Below are 12,534 nucleotides of genomic sequence, written 5' to 3'. Positions count from 1 at the left end.
GCTTATATCGATGTAAGTAGTTTCGATGAATTCCTCACAACGGATTCAATTCTCTCCAGAAAGTAGGGCAACACCGGTACCTCGTCAGTACCATAGGAGTGCCAAAAATAGAACCTAATAATCACTCTTAGGGCCGCGTTAGGTCTTTGGATATAGACTGAAACCGATGCCAACAGCAAATGCATAAGGGTCTCGGGTGACTCATGGCGGGCCTTAGAAGTGTTCATCTTCGTCTGGCAGGCCATGATGAACCCCCCCAGTTTTCGAATGAAGCCCACTTGACTCAAGAAAAGCAAATGTCAATTACTCTGATAAGCCGAGGTCTTCAAAGTCGCTGAAGAAGATCCCATGAATAGGCTCATTCTTGTGTAACCACAGTCACAGTATATTGTACTATACAATATAGGTCAAGTGTGCTGCAGTTCTAGTGCGGGGTAGCACTGGAACTAATCTGTTAGTCCTGCTAGAAAGTATTCTTTGGACTACATGGGATTGGTATTATACTCTTCTGAACGACTATATTTATAGACTCTTTGGAGGAGGTATTTTAGCCAAATAACCACGCAGAAGGTGCTCAACAGTTTTTTTGCGATAATCTGGGACATTATCCCTAGTTCATTATTCCAGTGACATCTTATCCTCTTTCAAGCGACTCACTAGTAAATAGTTTTAAACACTACAAAATAATTATTTTTACTTCACAGAGTAGACGGAGAAGACGTCCGACTGATGCTATGGGACACTGCGGGACAAGAAGAATTCGACGCAATCACCAAGGCCTACTATAGAGGAGCTCAAGCATGCGTTCTAGCTTTTTCTACGGTAGACCGGGATTCTTTTGAAGCTGCGCATTCATGGAAACTCAAGGTAGTGTAGAGACCAATTTGTGTGAAAAGTCGCAAAACTAGTACTTTTGTAACGAAGAAACGAATGCGGTGTTTGCGTGTTGAAAGTAGAAGTTATCAATAGTTTACATTGTATTCATTTATTATTTTTCTCACATTGGTAGATTCACTAATATTATAGCATAGTTGTTCAATAATCTTGAATATGTTGCTGCATTTTATATGAATCAGTAGGAAACGAAACTGTAGAAATAATTATTAAATTTATTCATCAAATATGGAAAATCGTCATAAAATAATTCAAATCCATTCAAGCAAATACATGAATTTAAAGACGTTTCAACCTCAACTTCAATATTCGAAAACAAAAACACTCAGTATTCACAATTCCATCTTTTAATATTTTTAGTTCATAGACATCAAAATTGATGCGATTACAGGATATAGAAATATAAAACAATCTCAAATACGCAAACTTGCACGGATGCGCATTAAGCATTTTACCTTAGTACGGTGACGAAAGCAAAGATGCTGAGGTTCAGCATAAGAATCTTTATAAATATTGAGGGAGGTCAAGATCATCAAAGAGTATCAAGAAATTCATTCAGCATTCACTGATAACTCTTCAAAAACGGTTCCAGAGCACCGGTAGAGTCTTCGTCAGACAAAAACGACCTTCATAAAAAAGATACAAAACTTTTGAAACAACCTAATACATAAATCTCATACTGAATTCAATTTTCCGCAAGGCAAAACGCACAAAGTCCTATAATAATAATGCCGCGGTCTCCTCGCTCGTTTTTAAAAAAATGAAAGATCTAGTGTGTGTTTTTCATTTCGGACGCGTTCAAAGCAGAAATTGGCTTGTCGGAAACCAAGTCATTTATTTTAAATTAATGTGTCCCATAATTAGGCTGTTAGCATACCTATTTTTCTGGCAAGGTGATCTGGTCCGTTTGAAGCACGTGTCAGTCAAAATTACCTCTACCAAGAAATGTGGGAGAACATAGGCATGTTCATTCTATGCTCGGACAGATCTAAAAGTATCTTTTTATTTCTATTTGAATTTCTTTGGCAAAGCTCCAACCAGCTCCAGAAAAAATAAGCCCTTACATCATTCATATGTTTGAACAATCACCTGGATTGTTATTAGATTTACGTTTTTCGTTGGAATTATGGTTATTGCTGCTCCCGAAATGATTGTTTATTAAAGCTGTTTCTGCCGGTGAATATTTAGAATAATTCATAACTTCTTATAAATATTTCAGATAGATTATTAGAATTTCTGGCGTTCAAAAGATGCAGGAATTATTTTCGAACCATATTTCATTCAGAATGTTCGCGGAAACATAAATTAATTGAGGTTGTTGAAAGAAAATTAGTTTTTGGGTAATCCATCACGCTCGTTTGGTCTGCGATCTGCGATCATTATTTATTATAGTTTTGAATAATGATCGAAACGTTCTTGGAGTCTAAATAAAGGACTTCGTTCCGGATCTGAGAAACTGAACGAGAAACTAATTAATTCCAATAATTATTTTTCACGAATGCCAGGCGCGTGTTTTTGACTGTTTCTTTATGTACCGTCTCGGTGAATTTGACATATACATTAAGTATGTTTTAATTTTTATCAGAACATATTTATTTTATCATCAATATTTATTTTGTCCCCTTCGAAGTAGTCTCCCTCAGATATAATACGCTTGTGCGAACGTTGTCGAATCAATCAAACTCAATTGCCACAAAACGCCGCCCGTTCATAGGCCTCGTCAATCTTGGCAACAGGTGAAAGTTGGAGGGGGCCAAATCTGGTGAATGTGGCGGCTGAGGCATGATTACGGTGTTGTTTCTGGCTGAAAAATTACGAATAAGTAATGACGAGTCAGCATGTGTATTATCGTGTTGCAAAAAGCCAAGAATTTTTTTTCCACAATACCGGACGTTTCCTTTGTATTGCTACTAGCTAGTGGCGATATTGAGATTCAAGAGTAGATGGGAAATCATTCCACCAAGGACTCCAATAATCAGAACAACCATCTTGATAGAGTGGTCTGGATAAAGTCTGCGGAGTACGAAGAGAAAATCTCGATATTAAATCCGTTTTTCCTCCTCTTTTCGCCATGCCAGGAGCTTAAAACTTCACGACAAATATCGTCTTGCTCTGATGGTCGAGAAGGACTACATAAGGCTTATTGGCTAGTATGAGCTTGAGGGTGGGGAACGAATAATTCCAAGGAATTCGGCACTCCTCAAATTATTCCATTTTCTGGAAAAGAAAAGAAAGGATTAATTAAGTATTCTATTTTATGAAAAATAAAGGAAAGGATTGAAAGTATTGAAAAGGAACTGAATAGAAGTAATAAAAGTAAAAAATTAACATAAACTCTGCTCCCACACTGCAAAACTATTCCGCGACATTCCAAACATGCAAAACATCAATGAAATGCGAAAGAAACTTGTAATAAAAGTAATTTTTTTCAGGTAGAAAATGAATGTGGAGAAATCCCCACTGTGATTGTACAGAATAAAATAGATCTCATGGAACAAAGCGTTGTCAACCGTAAGTACTCATCCAAATAGAATATACAGTGTGTCAATTTGAAAACTTCCCACCCTCAATATCTCCCTTCCAGTACATAATATGAAAAAATGGTCAGACAGGTCAACTTTATTTGCAAGGGGGACACTCTGAATGAATATTTTCAACCCTCGGGGTTCAACCCCCTAGGAGGGGTGGATGTTACCCTCAGAATTTCAAATGGAAAGGGGGGTCAAGTGGCACATCATTTTGAAGGGCATTCAATTCGCTTGCCGACGGTGCCCTCATTTATTATTTTCCGATCAGCAGTATCCGAAATGTAGTAAACTGATAGAAGTAATTAGAATTGGCCTATACTAAAATGCCTGGTTATCAAGTTAGTATGCAAAGAAATACAATTTATTGACTCTCTTATAAGTAAAACTTGTGATGACGGGTCAGCTTTTCAACTTTCCATCAGGGGTAAAATTAGACAAGCCTCAAAAAATTACATTAATTAGTTATCTGATTTCGGTGACTTTCATTTGGGTTTATTATCGGATTTAAAACTCTTATCCCTTTTTGTTACTTCTGCTATAAAAAGTATCGTTTTTTGAGCAAAAAAGGTGTTCATCGCATTCAAGCCATTTGGTAGTACTATCATTTCAGTTTCATTTGTTGAGCTGATCAGCGATACCTTAGAAAGTGTATAAATTGTAAGAATGGTTTACACTATCCAAGACCGAATTGAAATAATTTTTATTTATGGAGAGGTGGCAAGTGCGCACGAAGGGCGGCATCTCTTTTTAATGAAAGAAATCCAAATCTTAATATAAGTCACCGGTATGTGCTTGATTTGGTGACAAAGTTTTCCGAAACTGGTTCGGTGAAGAATAAAAAAAGGAATAACCCCAGAGTACTGAATGAGGATGCTCAAATTGAGGTGTTGGGAACATTTGCTGCAGAGCCGACTAGCTCCTTACGATCAGTAGCAGAACAGACGGAATGTCACACGAGACTGTAAGGAAAGCACTGAAAATGCACAAATTTCATCCATATAAAATGCAGATTCTCCACGAGCTCCATGAGGATGATTATGACAGAAGAATAGAATTCTGTGAAATCATGACTCTTCGAATCAATGCTTTACCTAATCTTCTGTTCAATATCTGTTTCAGTGATGAATGTTCATTTTTCCTGAATGGCAATGTTAATAGGCAAAATTGTCGCTATTGGAGTGACGAAAACCCTCACAATTTTCGAGAAGGACATACACAACACCCACAAAAAGTTAATGTTTGGGCTGGTATTCTTGGAAATGCCATTATCGGACCTTTATTTTTTGAAGAAAACTTGAATGGTGATCTGTACCTAGATATGCTTCAAGCACCTATCGATCCACTTATAACTCACGAGCTCGAAACTCAAATTGATGCACACGGTAATTTACTGTTGCAGGAAGATTTGTTACATTTCCAACAGGACGGTGCGCCACCTCATTATTTTCGCCCCGTCCGACAATGGTTGAACGAGCGATTCCGGGAGAGATGGATTGGCAGAAGGGGATCAATTGAGTGGCCACCGAGATCACCGGATTTGACTCCATTAGATTTTTTTCTTTGGGGATATCTCAAATCTGTCGTTTATAAAACACAGCCCACTGATATGGATGACCTCAAAGGACGAATTACAGCAGCATGCCGGTCAATTAGTGGTGAAGTTTTCCAAAATGTTCGAGAGGAGTTCGAAAACAGACTGTATTACTGTTTAGAGCAGAATGGACAACATTTTGAACATATTATCAGATAAAGCGTAACAAGATGGTTGAAATTTGTTTTTTGCAATTTAGTATTTTTTGTTTGCACTCGATGCGTATTTCGTTAACTAAGTAGTTCTACATTCCTCTCACATCCACGAATTCGAATATTACTCAAGGTTGGAACGATGCTACCTAGTACGATGCTCACCTTTTCCAATAGTCCATTACAATCATTTGTTTTGAATACCAACCTGAATACCAAACATCTAGTGCGGGCGAGTTTTAATCATTTATTCTTATTCACTTCTAATCACCGTTCGTTTGGAACGTTATTGTTCAAAAACTGCTCATCAAAAACTAATGAAAAAGGTATCATTGGCAAGAGAATTGAATGCCCTTCAAAATGATGTGCCACTTGACCCCCCTTTCCATTTGAAATTCTGAGGGTAACATCCACCCCTCCTAGGGGGTTGAACCCCGAGGGTTGAAAATATTCATTCAGAGTGTCCCCCTTGCAAATAAAGTTGACCTGTCTGACCATTTTTTCATATTATGTACTGGAAGGGAGATATTGAGGGTGGGAAGTTTTCAAATTGACACACTGTATAATAATGGAGCAGATAAATGTGGCATTTTGTAAATGTGACACTTACAAGAAGGTTGTCTTAGTGAATAATCTGTGATTTTATGAATTGAAAAATGATAGATGCAAGTATAAATAAATTTGTTGTATTCATTGCTGACTCATTCAATTAATTTCAACTTTTATCGTTGATAAATAGTAATAGTATAATGTATCATTATATATTTTATCATTATTATACAACGAAGATCTTTCTGGTATTGCTTGTACAGTGATATCTTCCATGATAAACATAAATCACGAACCAACAGGTTTCTTGAGAAAAATCAATTTAACTGATTTTTTGTAGCTCCTATTACGTCACATGAAGTCATGAAAACAATATTGGCTCTCAAAAATCATTTCTGTATTGATATTTATGACTTGAATAGTTATATTTTGAAAGAAGTTGGAGATTTGTAGCTCATCCTCTTTCTGTGTTGATTAATTAGTGTTTTTCCGCCGGAATTGTTCCCGACGCATTTATAATCCCAATCGTGATTGTCCTATTGACAAAAAAGCGATACACTTCAGATTGAGAACTTCAGACCTATTTTCATTATACAAATACTTGTTAAAGTTTTGAAATTCAATTGGAATCCAATTCAATGATCTGCACAGGGGAGTTTGGTTTCAGAATAAATCAGTCCACCACAAAGGCCCTCAAGAGTGGACTGTACTTGTTTGATTAAAATATTCAAATCAAATCATTTCCCTGAATAATTTATATTAATATGACACCGTCATAATGTATATATTTTATGGTTTACATACTGAAAAGATCATTGATATAAATATTAAAGAGAAGTGGACCTACTTTGGTTCCTTGGAAAACCGAAAATTTTCAATTCAACACATACATCTTTCAATATAGTATAATGTAACGATCATCATACGACAAATTAAAATCAAACCTTTCAAAATTATTTTCAAAAAGATGTTGACGTGTAGTCATTCCATCTTAACGTTCAGATCTGTTAGTAAGAGGCTTTGTCGGTGTAGTAACACTAAAATTTCACTCAAAATTATTTTTCAGAGAAGAAGCAGATCTTTTAGCCCGAGCGTTAGGCTGTCGATTGATTCGAACGTCTGTCAAAGAAGACGTCAACGTGGTGGCCGTCTTCAGGCACTTGGCATCGAAATGTCTGGCAGAACTTCGGGATCCTCGTGATTATGACTACTTCACCACGCCAACCACCTTCAGCCCAGATACCCTCACTATTAGTAAGTGTTCCTAAGCGGCTTGATTTCCTTTCGATACAGAGGCCTTTATTTAACAGATCCCACTGTTGCTATCTCGGAAACGGTAAGACCTACAAGGTCGATTGAATTGGACAAAACAACCTGATCTGAATAGAGATTATTTCAATTCCCCATCTCTCTCCCTATCATTTGAAGTGCTGCACCTTACGATCCGAGTAGTATTAACGAAAATACGGTTCAGTCCCCTTTTGACATGACGAGATGTTCAATTTTTACAAGGGACTATTATTTGGAAGAATCTCTTCAATGAATCTAGTGACAAGTTGGATTGGATTATCGTACTCTCCCTATATGATTTTGGGGGAAATCTAGTGACTTCTTGGGAAATCTCGGGACATTTTGAACAAATCTAATGACTTTTAGACAAATTCAGTGACTTTTTGGAAAATCTAATGACAGAAATGACATGTTGGATCTGCTTTTTTCTTATGTAGATTTAAATGGGAAAACGGTCATTACTGTCCTAGTTCTCTCATAGCATATCTACTGAGTACACTTTTTCATATCCTCAAAACTAATTAGCAACAAAGTATATGCTCCTGTTAAATACTCACTTCCGATAAAATAGTGTTCATTGTATTGAACGATAGAAATCATCAGCTAGAAAATAACGCCCATAAGTATTAGATCTTCGAAATGAGTTACTTCAAGATATCAGCTGCAAAATATACCTAAAGCACCATTCATTACAAATATCTTGAAGAATTTTTTCTGGCGTGGAATGCATTTATTCAGAAGAAGTAGGAGTTTTCGATAACCACAGATGGGAAATAGAAACTCATTAAGAAAACCACTATTAATTCCACAAGTCGAATAATAGTCTCATTCAAGGCCGTTTGAATAACTTTACAAATGGTACTGCAGTTGTTTCGGGATATTTGCAAGTCGTCTCCAGATTTGAATTTAGCAGAAAAAGAGACGTGGAATTTGTGCAATTACTTGCGAGCGGTAATTATTGAGAAATTTATTGGCAGCGACGGCGATATGAAAGTTAACTGCTGATTTCTCGAGGTGAAGGAACCTCAATAGTTTTGTTACACGGCTGCTCCTACGCACATTACCTATTTTTATAAAAATCATCACTTTCTCAATTTTTTCTTTGGATAGATTCAACAATTTTTTAAATTCTTTTGGGTTTATAATTATTTCTCAGAAAGGTTTCACGATTTGATATACAATTCAGTTCTTAAAAAATATTTTATTAAAAATCCATCAAAACTTGTCAGTTAAAGTTGTTAGGTTGTTTCAAAAGTTTTTTCCGTTTCAATGAGTCTAGTTACAAATGTAATATCTCGGAGAATAGTTAGTGAATTCAACCGAAATAAGCGTCATTTGAATCGTTACACTTTTGCTATCGTAACATAAGTCCATCATTTCCGTTAGCAAAAAAAAATGTGTGGTCGGGATTCGATGAAATCGACGAAGACCTTTGACGAATATATCCATTCGGATATATCCGTCAAAGTTCGTAGTATGGCGCTTTCCGATTGGTCGGAGGTAAGAACGCAACGCAGAAAGTTGAAATCAGCCAACTTTTTACCTTGCGTTACCTTGCCTTACCAAGGTTACCTTACTTTACTTTTTATCTAGAACGCAAGTGGGTTTTCTCAATACTCCAACTTTCTTACCCCTTACCTTACCTCATTACCTCGCGTTTTATAAACTAGGGGTAACAAGTTGGCTATTTTCAACTTTCTGCCATGCGTTCTTACCTCCGACCAATCAGAAAGCGCCATACTACGAACTTTGACGGATATATCCGAATGGTGTAAAGGTAATGTCACCAGATAAACTTAAACGGCACATTGTGAAATTTGATTTTTCTTTTGATGGATATGAATACAAAAATTGCCGCGATCGTGTCAATAGTAACTGTGTATGAATGGGGAATGTTCCTTCTGACGAAAATCCAGTAGTTTTCATAAAAGAGATCCAAAACAGCGCATTTTAAACTTATCATTTCAACTTTTTCTTTAAAAAAAATTATTTAAATACTTAAAAAAGAGGAATGAAATGATGGATTCAACATTTAAAGGGATTCGTTTCTATTTCACCATTTGGCAACATCGGTTATAGCTAATAAAGGACAATGAATCTGTTACCTGTATGAGACATACAAAGATATTTCAGAGGCGTGCTGTTCTGTTTACTTATGTTCCAAGTTCCGAGACATTCTGTGACATATGACATTTTGTGCCCCTAACCTATCTTCCTCTATATAAATAAATAACAAAACAACTGTTGTTTATGTGGTTTGTGGAGGTGGTATTGAACTTTTATTTATATTTTACCTTAATTGTTGATTTATAAAGATAATTTTCCTTTTTTAAAGTAGAATATCTAGGTACGTATAAATTATTTCAACTTGATATAGGCGCTGTTGCCAATATGTGAATTAAAAACAAATCCTTTCAAAAATTAAAACCCAACATTTGAAACATCAATTTGAATACTTTTCGAAGTGAATTTGAAAAACTCATGAATTAAACTCAACTTTATTTTGTTCAAACTTGCATTTGCTGTAATAACCCAAATTGAGGAACATTTCCCATTGAAGGGGTTATATTTTTAGGAGTGATTAATTTTTGGGAAAGAAAGTTTTTGGCTTTCTACTACTCCATCATGATACAAAAAAATGTGGGAATCTTCCTTCCTTTCTTTGGAAGATTCCCACATTTTTTTGTATCAAGATGGAGTAGTAGAAAGCCATAAACTTTCTTTCACAAAAAAATAAGTGTGTATCTTTTACTCAAGAGAAAGAAACGAAAAAGAAGGAGGTTTAATGATAAAGGCCATTCTCTCCTATCAGTTGCTTCTGTACCAGACTTTCCGCACTGAGCCACTTCTTTTTTCTTTGGTATATCTGTCTCTTAAAACTTTATATCGCATTTGATATTGCTTCTCTGGTAGCCCTACTATTTTAGCAATCACCTGCCATGCCTTCTCCTTCATTAATTTGTTTCAAAAATTTTTATCTTTTTCATCATAAATTATTGGGTATTGTTCTATTAATGATATAAAATATGCGTCTTCCATAATATTATAGAAATAAAAGTTAATATTTATTTCATATGAATGATTGCTGCTGTCAAAATTATGGAAATGGAATGTCAATATTTTTTATGCATTCTTGCCAACCCAAAAATTACCAAAACCTATAATCACCATGACAATTCTTCATACTTTACTTTTCGTGAACGTCAAAAAAATGGATACCTTACCTTACCTAACCTTGCATTATTATAAACTAGGGGTTATTCTGAACATCTTCTGTTGATTCACTTTTCATCACACGTTACGATACGTTTAAAAAAAAAATTGTTTTGGTTCCGCAAAAGCAAAAAAGAACAGACCTCGAAACGTGACAATTTCTGTCGATCGTTCAAATCGTGGTGCACCCACTTTTCAATCTTTTTGAACATTCCAATACGTTTCAAACCATCGAAAACCGCATGGGAGTTGACGCCCAGTTCTTAAGCCATCCCATGCACGTTCCAGAGATTTAAGCCTTGAAGTGATCGACCTATAGTAATCCAGAAAGAGAATTTGAGGACTCTGGTCCACAACAAACGGTACCTTTGAAGTAGACTCATAAAAAAGGACAAAACTTTTTGAAACAACCTACTAACAACACAAACTCGCTTGCGATGACAATGCGGTTTCTGTTTTGTTAGCCATTTGGCAATCTTACGTTAGAAAGAACTTCCCAACACCAAACTGTTATTTCAACACCTCGACACGTGTTTCGATCACCAAGTGATCATCTTCAAGGGAAGATCAAACTGATCTTTGATGGAACTAGTCCCCAAAAACAGCGTTGGAAGCTCTTGGCTCCCACCAAGCAACGTCTAAATTGGTAGCAAGTTACCAAAAACGACTCTCCCCAATAGGAAGACTAAACAAATTGTCTATGGTCTGGATTCCTGGCCATACTGAGGCCAATGAGGCTGCTGACTCCCTTGCAAAATAGGGTGCTGCAAACAGCTTCATCGGACCAGAAGCTGTCATTGGCATCGCTTTAGGCTTTGTCAAACAAACATTGAACACCTGGATGGCAAGAAGATTAATGGACTTCTGGCAGAATCTTCCAGGATTGGCTCACTCCAAGGCGTTTATTCACCTTTCGAAGCTTGATACCAAACAGTTGTTGGACAACACTAGGGATGAACTACGATGTCTAACAGGTATTCTCACTGGTCACTGTCATTTGAAACATCCTATGCAGACTCGGACTTTCGAAAGACAGTGTGTGTCGCCTCTGTTTGGAAAATAATGAAACAGCAGAGAACATACACATGTCACTTGGTGATCGAAACATGTGTCGAGGTGTTAAATAACGGTTTGGTGTTGGGAAAAAAACTCCAGAAATATTCATTGAATAATACAAAACACACTTTTTGCTATTCAGTTTCAAATAAATTTCTTTCTTCCTTTCTTTGGAAGATTCCCATATTTTTTGTATAAAGATGGAAAAGTAGAAAGTCAAAACTTTTTTCCCAAAAATTAATAATTCTTGGAAATAGTCCCCTTTCAATTGAATCAATTTCATCTTTTTTCGTATTAACTAATACTTATTTTTCTTTTTCAGGTGCTTTTAACCCTAGTCATTCTTCCAAAAACCATAACGGAACCATAGTACTTCGACCTCATAAACAAAAAAAGAAGAAAAACGTTTTGAAAAATGCTTGTAGGATATTATGAAAGGCCACTTTGATGAATTAGTCGACCTAGTTTTTTTCTGTTTTTATTGTTTGCCATGTATATTGTCAATGATATTGATTAGTAGGTTTATAATATGTCCCTGATGAATATTTTTATCCCTCTAATATATTTAAAATTTGTATATTTTGCCCCTTAGGCCAACTGGTGAAGTGCTAATATACGTGAATGTTATTTCCTAGGTAGGATTTTTGTATGCGTTAAAACCCCTGTATGATATTCTAGAATAAAGTATTTTTGTGTGTTAGTACTAACTTTTGGACATTGTGTGGTATTGTTACGTTTTAAGTTTTTACCTACCAATGTAGTTGATTAATAAAACAAAAAAATATAAGAAATGTTTCATTACCTACTAACTAGAATAGACAAACTAAATTAAAAACTTTCAAAAAAAATACACGATGTCATAGAAAAACTACACTTTATTTTTTCATTTTACTTCGATGTTTTTTTGAGACTTTGGACTCGAAATTAAGGTTAAGATCAAAACTCCTTTCATTACCAAACTCAACCTATAATGTAGTTATTGCTACAAAATGATAAACACTACACCTCAGTAGTCACATCATCATACAAAGAAGGTGACAGACATTATCATGAAATCCGTTCTAACGAAATTGCTCGAGAAACTTATCAGACCGAGAAAAAATTTATTGAAATAACGATTAATATAAAATAAAAACAACAATAAAAATTAATTGGCGCTCCGGGGCGACTTCATTGATTCCAGTGGCGCATTTGCTTTTTCAGCTGCAGGAAAACCCAAAAACACCTGCAGCACCACATCATCTGAAGATCTTGATCTAAC

General features: G+C 35.8%; 1 protein-coding gene across 1 annotated transcript in view; it reads left to right on the top strand.

The window, feature by feature from the left end:
* The window catches only part of Rab23 (RAS oncogene family member Rab23), a 63,474-nt gene extending 51,410 nt beyond the window's left edge, over window positions 1-12,064 (top strand). The window contains exons 4-7 of the mRNA XM_074179701.1: window positions 705-867; window positions 3,327-3,409; window positions 6,781-6,968; window positions 11,596-12,064. Coding sequence (XP_074035802.1) covers window positions 705-867; window positions 3,327-3,409; window positions 6,781-6,968; window positions 11,596-11,708 — 547 coding nt within the window. The 3' untranslated portion in view covers window positions 11,709-12,064. The remainder of the gene's footprint in view (window positions 1-704; window positions 868-3,326; window positions 3,410-6,780; window positions 6,969-11,595) is intronic.
* The last annotated feature ends 470 nt before the right edge of the window (window positions 12,065-12,534 follow it).

The sequence above is a fragment of the Leptinotarsa decemlineata genome, unplaced genomic scaffold (genome assembly GCF_025532065.1).
Source record: "Leptinotarsa decemlineata unplaced genomic scaffold, Ldec_3_MD MMD2_tig00026282_RagTag_RagTag, whole genome shotgun sequence".
NCBI lineage: Eukaryota > Metazoa > Arthropoda > Insecta > Coleoptera > Chrysomelidae > Leptinotarsa > Leptinotarsa decemlineata.
Note: the sequence above shows the minus strand (reverse complement) of the source record. Positions and strands in the feature narration are given on the sequence as shown.